We start from the raw sequence: 15,875 nt of genomic DNA on the forward strand, positions 1-15,875 counted from the left end.
CCGGACAGCACAAATACTTTTCAAAGCAAAAAATAATCTGTTGCCAACTAACATTCAGAATCTTTTCACTGGAAGGGAAGGGGGTCATCATTTAAGGGGAACATTTGATTTCAGGATAAGAAAGGCCCGCATTACAAAAAAAAACATTCTGTATTTCAATTTGTGGAGTTAAGCTATGGAATTCTTTGGAGGGGACGCTCAGGGAATGTTCAAACATCAATCAGTTTAAAGAAAAGATATAAAGAAGAAATTATTTTTACAAGGTACAGAAATGAGGGCGTTTGAGTATCATGGGGTGCTTAGTATTTATTTATTTACGTTTCTTTGTTGCTTTTTGTTTGTCATTGTGTTGTTCATGCTGTTTTATTTTTTGTTTTTTTTTTATCATTCAGGTATTTTTGTTTTGTATTTGAGCTATGTATGTATGTTAAATGTTTGTGTGTGAGATATATGTATGTATTAATATTGTGTAGGTATATGTTTAGTGTTCTAGCGATCAGCAGGTGGATTTAGTAATTTAGTATTTTGTTGGGATAAGTGAGGCAAAATGATTTATGGCTGGGTATTTAGGGATTATTAAAAGGCGGGGGATTAAATAAATTATACTTCTTCCCACTCCTTTTCAGGCATGTGAATATGATTTATGGTTTCCTTTGTGGTTATATCTTGATTGCTACTCTTTTAGTTTATGTATGTATGTATGTATGTATGTATGTATGTATGTATGTATGAATGAATGTATGAATGAATGAATGAATGAATGAATGAATGAATGAATGAATGTATGTATGTATGTATGTATGTATGTATGTATGTATGTATGTATGTATGTATGTATGTATGTATGTATGTATGTATGTATGTGTATATATGTATATGCATGTATTTTTTCTTGTCTTTTCATTTGTGGACAGTAATCTAATTTTTTTTCCACGTTTGAAATAAACGAAACGAAACGAAACTTCTTAAACAGTAAAGATCTCCATAAGGGACCAATCATTGCAATATAAGAAATAAAAAATTAATAAAATCTAACTTTTATATCGAACTAAAAAAAATCTAACTTCAACGCAGGTGCTTGACTACAAATATAACGTCTTAAAAAAGGAAGGGCACCATTCTTTCTTTTTCATTACAAACTATTTTTGTTGCTGTTTTGGTAAATATATCAATTTTATAATTTTTTAAATGGCGATATTCGGAGCAAACGTGCAACACACGATTTATCTATCTGTCCGTCCGTCCGTCCGTCCATCCATCCATCCATCCATCCATCCATCCATCCATCCATCCATCCATCCATCCATCCATCCATCCATCCATCCATTCATTCATTCATTCATTCATTCATTCATTGCAACACACTGCAAGCAGTCCTGAGTGACGTCATCGCCAGGCTGAACTCCGATTGGCTGACGTGGGACGTAATCGACGCGCGTTATGCGCTTCGCTGTTTTTCCGCGTTCGCCTCTTGGACAACGAGTTGCAACTTTGACCGAATACCCTGCTTGACGAAAATCGGAAACCAACTTGATGTTTAGAATGAATTTACTTGCATTTGTTTTGGCTGTGCAAATATACAGCGTGACGCCTGGTAAGTACTTTTCGTTTTATTATCCTGAAGATTGACGCTCTTGATTTGGAAGTGACGCAGTCATTATTGTTTATTGCTTTCGTTTTCGCCACTCGTGTGTTCCGTCGGCATTTTAAGTTATTTCACCTGAACGCCCGTTTTGTCAGAGTTATACGGGAATGCATTGCTATTATTAGAAATGTAATGAAGTTGGAAAACTTGAAAATGGCACAAATCAAAGTGATGTGCCCCAGCATAAATATGCAATGGGTGAAATGTGGGAAAGCCTACGCACAAGAATGAAATGTTGTTCAGGGGAGTCTTTGCAATTAATAATTAACATTTCACAGTCACGGCAATAATTTTTTTTAACCCTAACCCTATACTACGGATTGTAATGTTTTTAGTTTAAAGGACTATTCAACGATTCATAAAGTAGCAAAGAGCATACGCAAACAACATTGGTGGATGATTTCTGTGATTCCTGATATTTGGTGGATTCACTCTTCCTCGGCCTACACACCTGCTGTGCTGGACCAGCCTGAACCAGAGACAAAGGCAGTCTGACTGAGAATATTCAAGGATCCCACTGCACTAAGTTCATCTCATCCCGAACCAGCGGATCAACATGTCCCGGGGCAACAAAAAAAACCATCAGTCGTGATGGAGATTTTGTCACCGCGGAGGCATTGAAAGAGATGATGGCTGAACAGAAGGAGTTCTATGTGGAAATGCTCAACAGACAAGAAGCAACCTTCATGAACTTCACCAAGATGATCATGGAATCTACAACTGCAAGAATCGACGGACTCATGAAAGAGCTTCAGGAGGTCAAATCTAGTCTTCAGTTTTCGCAAGGCCAAATTGATGACCTGAGAGAGATTGAGAAGGAAGTTGGCTCTCTTGAAACACAACTGCAGGCTCTGCCTTCTCAGTCTACAAACTATCAAAACAATGACATCATTTCCAAAATTGACTACAGAGAAAATCAGAGTCGACGAAACAATGTCATTACTGATGGTCTACAACAGGACAGTTCCTCTGAGTCCTGGGCAGACAGTGAGCAGAAGGTCAGAGAGTTCTTGTGCGCCAAACTGAAAATTGACTCTATTGAAATCGAAGGAGCCCACTCTACTGGATCTGTGAAACAGAACACTGGAAAACCAAGGCCAATGGTTGTGAAATTCTGAAGCTACAAAGACAAAGAACTCATCATGACCAAAGCGAGAGCCCGTCTTAAGAACACTTCAATTTACGTAAATGAGGACTTCTCTGATCTGTTCAGGAAAAAGAGAGCTGACCTCATTCCTGCAATGAAACAAGCCAGGGAGAATGGAAACGATGCTGTCATCAATTATGACCGGCTGGTAATCAAACCACGGAAGCCACTGCAGGACTGAATCCATGTATCCAAATATCAATGATTTATTTTTTTAACTTTTTTTTTTCTCCCTAACAGGTTAACATGACATCGAACATTTGATATAATACTGACCCGGACACAAACTGTTTTTCTAGGTTCTATTTGTATATCTGACTACTATTCTGGGAATGAATTTAAATCCTCTGTCACCCACCAAAGCATGAACAGTGATTTTTCCATCATTCACTTTCATGTTTGCAGCCGGAAGGCAACTTATGGCACTTTAGCTCTATTTTTGACTAGTCTTGATTTCTCTTTTAAAGTAATTGGATTAACTGAAACTTGGTGGAATGATGACACTGCTGAATTGTATAAATTGAGTAACTACAGCCATATTTATAGATACAGAAATGACCAAGTGGGGGGGAGGCGTCTCCTTATAGCTTAACTCTAACATGGTATTTAAAGAGCGATCTGACATTGAAAACTATTTTGTGTCTTCTGCTGAAGCTGTCTTTGTTGAAACGAACCAGTCCATTGTCGCATGTATCGACAGACCACCTAGCTTAGGGGTCGGCAACCTTTTTTACTCATAGAGCCATTTGGGACCGCCCCCCAATAAAAAGAAAGCACCTGGAGCCACAACCCATTTTGACATCATTATATATATGATGCATGTACTATATATTATGCTATGTACAAAAAACTATTGCATTTATGAAAATGAAATCAACAAACTGCTGCAGAGAACACAGAATTTTATTTCTGCATTTTACACTTGGTTGATGCTTAATTTCAAATAAAATACCCGGTGTCTATTTGAGTCCTCGTATTTAAGAAATAAAAATCCAAACTTACCCAACCCACTGAGCAAAAAATGCAAACAGCCTGCAGTCACCTGTCCTCTTATTTATGAGATAAAAATCCAAACTTATCCAAATATTATCCACCAGCACTGAACGAACAATGCAAACCAAAAAAATGCGCAGTCTGCTTCTGTCAGTTGTCCTCCTGAATTAAAAAAACGGACTACTTCACTTAATATATAGTTATGTATTTATGTCACTTTTATAGTAGTGTGCTGGAAAAACGCCGGCTGCCGGACGTGAGGGACGCCAGGAAATCGAATGTCGCACATCGGCGGATGTGACGCATATTTTGGGCGGTAAAAAAATTAAAAAGGTTTAATTTTAATGTTACAAGTTTACCATAATCTTCAAATTCAGAATTATATTTTAAAATGAACAAACTAAAATAAAATTTAATTTTTATAAAATACTGATTATTTTCCAAAGTCACAGGGAGCCACAACAGAAGGATGAAAGAGTCACATGTGGCTAGGTCATAGGTCGGCAACCCATGGCTCCGGGATGGGTTGCCGACCTATGACCTAGCTCGAGCCTGTCTGATTTCAAAAGTGACTTAGCTAAGGTTCTTGACACAATTTCTAAAGAAGGGGAAAAAAAAGTTATTTAATGGGTGATTTAAATATTAACATTATAGAGCACCTGAAGAATAATCGAACGAAGGAATTTATTGATATCAGTTCCAAACAGAGTGACGGAGACGTCCGCCGCTCTGATAGACAATCTTTTTACGAATGAGTTGGGTGTAAGCTGTAAATCAGGGGTTCTGTGCATGGAGGTTGCTGATCGCTGTCCAACTTAATAATATCCAAGAAACACATTGAGCTAACATCAAAAGCTTGTAAATATAAGAGAACAGTTAATGTCACAAACACAGCTAAATTTAAGTCAGTGATCAGCAAGCATCCATGGACCGATACCCTTCAATCTGTAGACCCACAAGAATCTCACACAATGTATCTCTCAAGCTGTGTTTAGATTGGTGTCTTCCAAACCTCATCATAACCCCTTCAAAGCATGGAGAACGTCAGCCATCATCAAATCTGTAAATACTAAACATAGATTGTACAAACAATATCTTCTTCGTCCAACACCATATCTGTCCATATCTGGTTATACTGACACACTATATATTTTATAACCCTATATTTATAATTAGCACTCTAGTACCGCCTGCAAATATTTGTTCTACTGCACCTTATTGTAAATACTTAGCCAGTCATATCCCTCATGTATTTTATCCCGCATAGTATAACTCACCTCATATTTACCTGATTGCACTGTACCTACTGCTCAGTATTCGTTTAATCTAATTAATCATGCTCAATTGAAAAACGATAGAAACAAATTAAATCATATTATTAGAGGAGCTAGACAACATTATTGCAACAAAGAGCTTACTAAACATAAAAATGACATGTTGTGGAAAACAATGAACTGTATCCTCAATAAAAACAAAAAAAGCAAGAAACTATCTAAAGAATTCAAGGCTAAAGGAGGGCTCATTTCTGACCCTCAAGAAACAATTTCAAGACATTTATCTCAGAAGTTGGTCCTACTCAGGCCTCAAAGATCTCACATAGTAACCATAATCCCCTCGAATTCATGAATTCTCCTATCCTAGACCATATGAATTTCTCAGCTGTTTCTGAAGATGAGGTTCGGAAGACGCTCGCGAGTCTGAAAGATTCTTCTCCAGGTTGTGACAATACTGACCGTGAATTATTGAAAACCATCCAGGAACATATTGTACAGCCTTTCACTCATATTTTCAACCTTTCATTAGACCAAGGAACAGTTCCTTCTGAACTCAAAATAGCCCAAATTGTCCCAATTCATAAAGACGATGACCCAGCCATTTCCGATCATTATAGACCTATTTCTGTTTTGCCTGCTATATCAAAAATACTTGAAAAACTTGTTTACCGTAGATTAATGGAACATCTCAACAAATACAATATTTTATATACACACCAGTAATGGGTTCAGGAAAAACATACAACTTACATGGCCCTCTTACATTTAGTAAATGAAATATATAGTACGAGGAATAGAAAGGAAAACACAATAGGTATTTATTGAAGGCATTTGACACGGTCAATCACCATATTCAATTGCAAAAACGGTATCGTATTGGAGTAAAAAAAGAATGCGCTTCTCTGGTTCAAGAGTTATCGACAAGACAGACAACAGTTTGTATCCTACAATGGAACCAATTCTGCCATACTTTATATGCAATCCGGAGTGCCTCAAGGATCGATTCTTGGGCCTTTGTTATTTTTGATACACATTAACGACCTGTCAAATGTCTCAGATAAACTGTCCGAAATTTTATTCGCAGACGACGCAAGCGTCCTGTACTCTCACAAAGACCCCAACACCGTTATAAGGGTCGTAAATGAAGAACTTGGTAAACTTGCGGTTGACTTAATATTAAAAAAAAAAAAAAAAAAAACGTCATACGTTTTGGTCTCAAATCTCATATATTTAACAAATCGCCAGCAACATATATTGACAACATCCCTACATGTGTTCTACACGATTCCTTGGCATTATGATTGATGGATCATTGTCCTGGAAATCTCATAGGCTAGAGAGGGTCAAAGATTTACAATTCGTTGCCACTATTTTTATGGGACTTTTCTTCTCACCAATTTAAGAAGGCTCTGAAATCACTTCTCTTCCAACCCTGGGCAAATTACGGCCCGCGGGCCACATCCGGCCCGTTGTGCGTCCCTGTCCGGCCCGCATGAGGCCAATCGTAATTTAAAAAATAAATAAAAATTAGTGTCGTACGTACAATACAACTATTTCGCTTTTATTTTGAAAGGCGTCGCACTTCCGTGTAGCGTCCGTGTATGTGAGCTGTGCGTGAAGGTGAACAGTGCAAAGTAATGCTGCCCGAGAAACGTGTGCTGACCCTCAGAAAAGAAAAGTTGACAAGGAGCGCCGTGTTTTCAACAAGACATGGACTGCCAAGTATTTCTTCACAGAAATGAAAGGTAAAGCCACAACTCAGGTTTTTCATGTGGCCCCTTGTAAAAAGTAATTGCCCACCCCTGATTTATGGTTTCCTTTGTGGTTGTATCTTGATTGCTACTCTTTGAGTTTATGTGTGTATCTATGTGTGTATATGTATGTATGTATGTATGTATGTACGTGTGTGTGTGTGTGTGTGTGTGTGTGTGTGTGTGTGTGTGTGTGTGTGTGTCTGAATGGCTAACCCAAGGGCGTACGATCCTGATCCAGAAGGATCCTTCAAAGGGTACAGTCCCATCCAACTACCGGCCAATCACCTGCCTCTCCACAACATGGAAGCTGATGTCGGGCATAATATCCGATAAGATCAGCGGGCACATGGATCAATACGTGAGCACTGCTCAGAAAGGGATTGGTAAAAATACCAGAGGAGCAAAACATCAGCTCCTGCTGGATAGAACAGTCACCCAAGACTGCAGAACCAGACGTACCAACCTGAGCACTGCCTGGATTGATTACAAGAAAGCATATGACTCAATGCCACATACTTGGATCACTGAATGCTTGAGGCTGTACAACATCAATGGGACTCTGAGAACCTTCATCGCCAACTCGATGAGACGGTGGAAAACCACACTTGAAGCCAATGGCAAGCCGCTTGCACACGTGACCATCAAATGTGGTATATACCAAGGAGACGGTCTGTCCCCAATGCTGTTCTGTATAGGACTGAACCCCCTCAGCCAAATAATCAACAAGACGGGCTATACCTTGGAATTCCACAGGCAAATGGCAACCTTGACGAGGAAACAAGGAAAGCAGCCACAGCCAAATACCTCCATCGAGTAAGGCAAGTCCTAAGAAGTCAGCTCAACGGCAAGAACAAGTCCCTAGCCGTTAACAGCTACGCCCTACCAGTAATCAGATACCCTGCAGGAATCATACGGTGGCCAAAGGAGGATATACAGACCACAGATATCAAGACATGGAAGCTCCTAACCATGCATGGAGGGTTCCACCCCAAGTCCAGCACCCTGAGAGTGTACACTAGCCGTAAAGAAGGAGGCCGAGGACTAGCGAGCGTGAGAGCCACTATCCAAGATGAAACATCCAAGATCCATAAGTACATCAGGGATAAGGCCCCAATGGATCACGTGCTCAGTGAATGTCTCAGACAATGGGCATCAAAGGAAGATGAGGTGCTGGAGGGACCATCATGGGAGGACAAGCCCCTACATGGGATGTACCACCGAAACATAGCTGAAGTGGCTGATATCCAGAAATCCTACCAATGGCTAGAAAGAGCTGGTCTGAAGGACAGCACAGAGGCACTGATCCTGGCTGCACAAGAACAGGCCTTGAGCACCAGAGCAATAGAGGCCCAAATCTACCACACCAGACAAGACCCCAGGTGTAGATTGTGCAAAGAAGGTCCTGAGACAATCCAGCACATAACTGCAGGGTGTAAGATGCTGGCAGGTAAAGCATACATGGAGCGCCATAACCAAGCAGCTGGAATCGTGTACAGGAACATCTGTGCAGAGTATGGACTGGAAGTCCCAAGATCCAAGTGGGAAACACCTCCAAAGGTGGTAGAGAATGACCAAGCCAAGATCCTCTGGGACTTCCAGATCCAGACAGACAGAATGGTAATGGCGAACCAACCGGACATTGTGGTGGTGGACAAAGAGCAGAGGAAAGCCGTTGTGGTTGACATAGCCATTCCAAATGATGGCAACATTAGGAAAAAGGAACATGAGAAACTTGAGAAATCTCAAGGGCTCAGAGAAGAGCTGGAGAAGGCCTGGAGAGTGAAGTGGTACCTGTGGTCATTGGAGCACTAGGGGCAGTAACCCCCAAACTGGAGGAGTGGCTGAAACAGATCCCAGGAAAAACATCTGACATCTCAGTCCAGAAAAGTGCAGTACTAGGAACAGCAAAGATACTGCGTAGAACCCTCAACCTCCCAGGCCTCTGGTAGAGGACCCGAGCTTGAAGGGAAAAAGAGACCACCCACGGGGGGTGAGGATTAGTTATATAGATAGATAGATTGATTGATTTTTTTAAGATGCACGCACACGCACAGTCATATGCGGGAGTCGAACTCATGCTCCATGCACACAACAAGACAGTGGAGTGTACCACGACACTCAGCCATCCCCACACCCAGTTTATTAACATAATGAGTGACGTCATCGCCAGGCTGAATTCCGATTGGCTTAAGAGGGATGTAATGGCAACGCCTCATCCGCTTCGCTGTTGTTCTGCGTTCGCCTCTTGGACGACAAGTCGCAACTTTGACCGAATGGCCTGCTTGACGAAAATCGAAAAACAACTTGATGTTTACAATGAATTTACTTGCATTCTTTGTTTTGGCTGTGCAAATATACAGCGTGACGCCTGGTAAGTTGGACTTTTCGGTTTCTTATCCTAAAGATTGACGCTCTTGATTTGGAAGTGACGCAGTCATTATTGTTTATTGCTTTCGTTTTCGCCACTCGTCTGTTGCGTCGTTACTTTAAGTTCTTTCACCTGAACGCCCGTTTTGTCACAGTCATACGGCAATACATTGCTATTATTAGAAATGTAATAAAGTTGGAATACTTGAAAATGGCACAAATCAAAGTGATGTGCCCCAGCATAAATATGCAATCGATGAAATATGGAAAAGCCGAGGCACAAGAATGAAATGTTGTACAAGGGAGTCTTTGCAATTAATAATTAACATTTCACAGTCATGGCAATAAAATTGTGTCTAATATTTCAGAAAAAAAAACATTGTATAGCCTCCTTACATTATTATTTCGATAAGAGTCATCATGTCTCCGTAAATTATATAAGGCAGTTCTTTTGTTCAGACAAGTGACATTTATTTAGAATCTAAATAATCTAAGTGAAGAATCTAAGTGGTTCCCAAACTTTTTCAGACTAGCGCCCCCTTGGCTCCCCAGTGAATTCCTAGCGCCCCCCCCTGTCAGCAAAGTCAAAGTCTCCTTTATTGTCAATTCCTCTGCATGTCAAGACACACAGGTAACATCTAAAAGTGATTCACTTGTCTGAACAATAGGATTGCCTCATCTCATTCGTGGATTTTTTTTTTTTCACAAATTAAGAAGGTTGGCAAAAGTTACGTCATTAGATTTCGTTCCTCAGTGGATGTCAGTCACTGCTGAGGGGCATCGAATATCTCCCTTAGGGTGTCACACTGAAATTGAACATATTAACAACCGAAAGAAAAAAACATAGGCAGGTTGTCAAATTCGAGTTTGACAAGTTTGTGCGGAAGAACGCGTTTCCAGAAACATGACATTTCCAATTTCAAGTGCTGCAAAGTTCCATCTGCAGGCAGAATCATTGAAAATATGAAGATTGATTTGATCATGTGTGTCATTTTTGTGTTTGTCTTCCAGTCATTCACACGCTCAATTATTTCTATACGGGCTCTCAAGTTGCAAAGCTACCAGAGTACTGGGAGGCCGGGTATGTTGACGGCGTTCAGACTGTGCACTTTGACAGCAACCACAGGAAGACGAGAGTGAAACATGACTGGGTGGACAAAATCACAGAAGATGATCCGCACTACTGGGAGACAAATACGGCGAACAGTATTGGTGCTGAGCAGGCCTTCAAAGTCAACATTGAAATCGCTAAAAAGCGCTTCAACCAAACTGGAGGTTTGTTTACAACCAACCTTCTGCTCGTCAAATGACACTTTTTTTGTCACTGCTGGCTTCTCTCTGATCATCGTCCTCGCTGAATCTTGTGCGCCATCCTTTCAGGTGTTCACATGCTTCAGGTGATGCAGGGCTGTGAATGGAATGATGAGACTGGGGAGGTTGATGGTTGGGAGCACCACAGTTACGATGGAGAAGACTTCATATCATTTGAGCTGAAGACGATGAGCTGGATCGCAGCACATCCGCAAGCTTTCATCACCAAACTCAAGTGGGACCAAAACAACGAGTACAATCAAGTCAAAAAGAATGAATTCACTGAGGTGTGTCCATTTTGGTTGAAGAAGCACGTGAGCAACGGGAGGGACTTCCTGACCAGAACCGGTACATTGTCCTCTCACGCCTTCTCTGCGTCTTTCGAGCTCACACACAATGTAACATCTTTGACGCTCATTCAATTTGTTTCTTTTCCTCCATGCACATCCTCCACTCTTCTCTCCATCTTTGCGCGCAGAGCTTCCCAGGGTGTCTCTGCTGCAGAAGACGCCTTCCTCTCCAATCACCTGCCACGCCACGGGTTTCTACCCCAGGACGTCGGACCTCTTTTGGAGGAAGGACGGCGAGCAGATCCACGAGGACGTGGAGATGGGGGAGGCCCTCCCCAACCACGACGGAACCTTCCAGACCACGGCCGACCTGAAAGTGGAGCTGACGCCCGCCGCGGAGGGCCGCTACGAATGCGTGTTCAAGCTGGATGGCGTCCGGGAGGAGATGGTCACCAAGCTGTACGCCAAAAGCATCCTGAGCAACGCGCGCATCCAGGGTGAGCCACGCGTCGGTCACGGCTCGGCGTCACGCCCACAGTCGTTCACCTGTCTCGTTTCCTTGTGAAGAAGAGGAAGACAGGAAGACGGCGGTGGCCATCGCTGTCCCGCTGGTGGTCCTGGCTTTGGTGGCGGTGGCGGTGGGGGTGTTCCTGGCCAAGCGTCCCAAAAGCCAACAAGGTGAACGACGACACAAATGTTGGCTCCGTTTGTGGCGATTCCTAATCTCCTCTCGCTTCTCTTCCATTTCAGCCAATTACGCTCCAGCTTGTAAGTGAGACGTTTTGCTCTTCCTGTTTTGAAAAAATGCCAATGCCTTGAACGTATTTTCTTTTATGCTCCCTCAGCCAGCACCTCATCTTCTGAGAAGGATTGAATGAACCCCACTAAGGTTGAAGGGATGTCTTCTTTTTTTGGGTGCCACGCTTGATTGAATCATCACATTCCAACTGTATGAAATACTTGGAAATGTTTCTTATTTCAAATTGAAGTGCGACAGTTTTTCAAGTGCAGTGAATTCTAATTGAATTTACTTCACTAGTTCTTCCAAATACCGCTAGAGGGAGCCAACATGCCACAAGTGATATCCGCATCACGCGTTGCTTTTTTTTTAAGTGCTTTTTTGTTAAGCGAGCTACTGATTAATTTGATACAAGTGTGAGTATCATTATAAAAATGTTTGAAATGAGGTTTCTGGTCACTGTACTAGATATATAATTTAGCAAGGATAAGCAAGAAATCTATGATAAAGAACACGTCTTTTTATCTGTCTTCTAAAAAAAACGTACAAAACACATTCCTATTTACAGAAAAGTCCATGTGGAGTTTATTTTTGATATTTTTATTTTATTTTTGATGTGTATTTTGATCAATAGACAATTCAACTTTAGCAAGTAAACGCATATTTACATACTTGAGAAGGAACAAGTTGAAGAAAATCTTATCGTTCCTGCCCCCTTCCACGTAATAATAAAATAAAACAAGATAATAAGTGCAAAACTTCATCAAGTACAAACCAAACACCTCACGAGAAAATATATACAAAACCAGACAAGAAATAACTCATTTCATAAATATAAAGCGAAATGTCGACACTTACGGCTGTCCATATAATCTTCTTGTTCTGTCGTTATAGATTTTTTTCAATTGGAATATATTTATACAATACTTTATCTCATTGAAAAGAGAAGGCACGAATAGAAATTGATGGAACTGAAATTGAAAGGGTGCAGGAAAACAAATTTCTTAGGGTTATAATAGATGACCGGCTTAGTCAAACTATGGAGCAGTGTAAGTGAGGAACTCAAGCAAAGTCCAAATATCCACCAATTTAAAAGATGTTCAAAAATATGTTTTTTAGCAGGTACAAGGACTAAAAATGCCAAATGGCTACATAAAAGTAAAAATAAAACAGAATATTGAATTGAAAGTGTGTAGATCGAAATGTCGACACTTACGGCTGTCCATATAGTCTTCTTGTTCTGTCGTTATAGATTTTTTTCAATTGGAGTATATTTATACAATACTTTATCTCATTGAAAAGAAAAGGCACGAATAGAAATTGATGGAACTGAAATCGATGGAACTGAAATTGAAAGGGTGCAGGAAAACAAATTTCTTGGGGTTATAATAGATGACCGGCTGAGTCGCTGAGTCAAACTATGGAGCAGTGTAAGTGAGGAACTCAAGCAAAGTCCAAATATCCACCAATTTAAAAGATGTTCAAAAATATGTTTTTTAGCAGGTACAAGGACTAAAAATGCCAAATGGCTACATAAAAGTAAAAATAAAACAGAATATTGAATTGAAAGTGTGTAGATTTATACGTTGAATCATTAGTTTATCGGATAAATTGAGAAAGGGGTAGGAATCTAAAAAGATATGCTTCTTCCTACTCCTTTTCGAGCATTCTTTGTGTTTGATTTTTTCCAGTTTGTTGGTTTATTGTTTGTTTGTTGTACGGACTTACATATGACACTTTAGTTAGTATGTTCGAAATAGATATCAATCAATTAATCAATCAATCCTTTTGCTTTTTAAACCCACATACAAATTTTGGTTTCTTTGTGTGTCTTTGGCATGTGGAGAAATTGACAATAAAGGTGACTTTGACTTTGACTTTGATACAGCTCCACAGTGACTTAAATATAGCACTTTAAAGTGTTATTGATTGTATTTGATTTGTATTCATTTCCCCCTCCTTTTATGTTTGAAATATGGTCGGAATAAAGACTCATCATCATCAGTTACGCATTCAAATAAATCATCGATTGTCATACGTTCAACTGCTCTGCATTTCAAGTCACAGCCAGCAAACAGCCCCCCCCCCCCCCCCCCCCTCCCTTCTTGTAATTGCCTGCTACACCGCTAAAAACAACTAGCACGTCCCAAACATGGGTCCGAAGAAGGCACCAGCGGCTCCCGTCTCTTCGGTGGAGGAGGTCGAGGATATTAAAAAGGCGTTGGACTTCCTCACCGAAGAAGTCTCTGCTGTCAGCCTGGAGCAGAAAGCTCTCCTTAAGCTGGTTGAGGAGGTTAAAGCTCTCCGCATCCAGAATGAGGAAAAGGAAAAGAGAATCACCTTCCTGGAAAGCAGGGTTGCCGACCTGGAGCAGAACACCAGAATTAACGATGTGATCATCAACATCAAAGCCCGGTCATACGCCCGAGCATTGGCCGCTGACGAGGGAGGTGAGCCCGGTGAACTGGATGTTAGCTCCACGGAGTGACAGGTGGCTACTTTCCTGCAGTCCAAGGGGATACAGCTGGACCGATACCAATGATCATCCTGCAGGACTGTAAGGTAAACGCCACTCACAACCATGACACACCGAAAGAAGTCACTTGAAGACAACAGGAACATAACTCCGAGGATTAGTGAACACGACAATCATTTCAATACACTGACCACAGTTCACTGGATTTGGAACATGATATAGACCCGGATAACAACTTCTTCAACTCAATCAACAATAACTGCAGTTACTATACTGAATTTAATGGAATCAATAAAGATAGCAAACTGTTCATTCTACATATTAACAGTAGGAGTCTGTATGCCAACTTCACAAACATTAAGGATTATCTTCATCACTTTACTCGCCCATTCAACATGATTGCAATAACGGAAACATGCATCAACACAGTAAAAGGGGCGGACTTTGAGCTGGAGGGATATGACTTTATGCACATAGATGGACCAAACAAAGGTGGCGGAGGAGTTGCGATCTATGTGGAAAAGACATTAAACGTCAGGGTGATATGTCAATGGTAGTTAACAACAGATTGGAATGTGTGGTACATTTTTATTCTGGTATCATGCAATGTATATCTCACTAGTGTGACCGGGTCAGGTTGGTGCGGGATTGTTTGGGCCTTGGTCCAGGAACGTAGACTCATTGGCACCAGACACATCTGGTTTCCATGAGCAACTGACAACTAGCATGAACTTGTATCCAAAAATCACGAGACCAACCAGAATAACTTCTCACTGTGCCACTCTTATTGATAATATATTCACAAATGACATTATAAACAGCACAATAAGTGGGTTATTAGTCAGCGACATCAGTGACCATTTGCCAGTTTGTATGGTTTTTGATGACAACTAAAAAATGACTCAACCGGTCCAAAAAACTGGAATACAGGTGTTGTTCCTCCTTGGTGGTGAGGAGTCGTTCCTCTTTATTCCGGATTTGTGTGTTGTTCTGTCTGAACTTCCCAGCTAGTTTCCTGGTGGTCATGTAAAGTTCCTTGAGATTGTTTTGTGCTGCTGCTTCCTGTGCTTCTTTAGCCAGCGCCTCAATGTAGTTTTTCTTGTCCCGTTTGGCACTTTTCCTTACTTCCTTGTTTTAAATACGTTAATCGAACGAGGCCTAAATCTAAGCTCGGAATTTGAGATGACGGCGACACCCCCACCCTTTCTTCGAGGACGGGCCACATGCGAGCTCACAAAATTTGGAGGCGAGGCCTCGTTGAGCGGCAGCAGTTCATTCGGTTTTAACCAGGTCTCGCAAAGACCAAAAACGTTTAGATTACGTTCCGTGATGAGGTCATTAACGAGGACCGCTTTCGTATGAAGCGATCTAATATTCATAAAACCGAGTTTAAGTGTCGTCGGTCGATCAGGGTGCGTATCTATCGAAGGATTTTTCCACGAGATGCGAGTAAGATTGTGTTCTCTAGGCCTGACGTCACCTCTCAAAAGTTTATTAGCGCGGTAGCGTTAGTGTGTTTACGTGTACTGTAGCACTATTCAAACTGTCACGCTCGAGTCTACACGAGGAGCTATGTGCATGCTGGGAGTCTAGCCTAGCGCTAGTTAACTTTAACTTAACAGACTCCAAACCCATCCTAACAGGTGGTCCAATCACCTGTGACCCCGGCCTGATCTAAAGTGACCTGTCATGAGTGGCTCAAACAGTAATCTATATTCCTAGAAAGAGTGAAGGCCGTCCTTCCTCAGAAGGTCGGGGCGGCCCCTGAAGGAGGACCAGTTATCTATAAAATACAGTCCCTGCTTTTTACAGAACCCAGCCATCCATCGATTAAGGGAGACTAATCTACTAAACCTCTCATCAGTGCCTCTCCCAGGCA

The 15,875-nt window shown here is 41.3% G+C and overlaps 1 protein-coding gene across 4 annotated transcripts; it reads left to right on the forward strand.

The window, feature by feature from the left end:
* The first annotated feature begins 1,439 nt into the window (after positions 1-1,439).
* On the forward strand, positions 1,440-13,397 carry LOC148403346 (BOLA class I histocompatibility antigen, alpha chain BL3-6-like). 4 transcript variants are annotated; one of them, XM_088370894.1, is made up of 7 exons: positions 1,440-1,594; positions 10,192-10,455; positions 10,561-10,839; positions 10,970-11,278; positions 11,349-11,459; positions 11,532-11,549; positions 11,627-13,397. In XM_088370894.1, the coding sequence occupies exons 1-7, from the start codon at positions 1,534-1,536 to the stop codon at positions 11,653-11,655; spliced, it is 1,071 nt and encodes a 356-aa protein (XP_088227020.1). In that variant the 5' UTR covers positions 1,440-1,533; the 3' UTR covers positions 11,656-13,397. The 4 variants fall into 4 exon arrangements, with proteins under 4 accessions (XP_088227020.1, XP_088227010.1, XP_088227000.1 ...); XM_088370884.1 differs by lacking the exon at positions 1,440-1,594 and adding an exon at positions 9,013-9,184; XM_088370874.1 differs by lacking the exon at positions 1,440-1,594 and adding an exon at positions 9,013-9,184 and having other exon boundaries at positions 11,349-11,549.
* The last annotated feature ends 2,478 nt before the right edge of the window (positions 13,398-15,875 follow it).

Source organism: Syngnathus floridae, chromosome 1 (assembly GCF_059516105.1).
Source record: "Syngnathus floridae isolate MCC-2025c chromosome 1, RoL_Sflo_1.0, whole genome shotgun sequence".
Classification (NCBI taxonomy): domain Eukaryota; kingdom Metazoa; phylum Chordata; class Actinopteri; order Syngnathiformes; family Syngnathidae; genus Syngnathus; species Syngnathus floridae.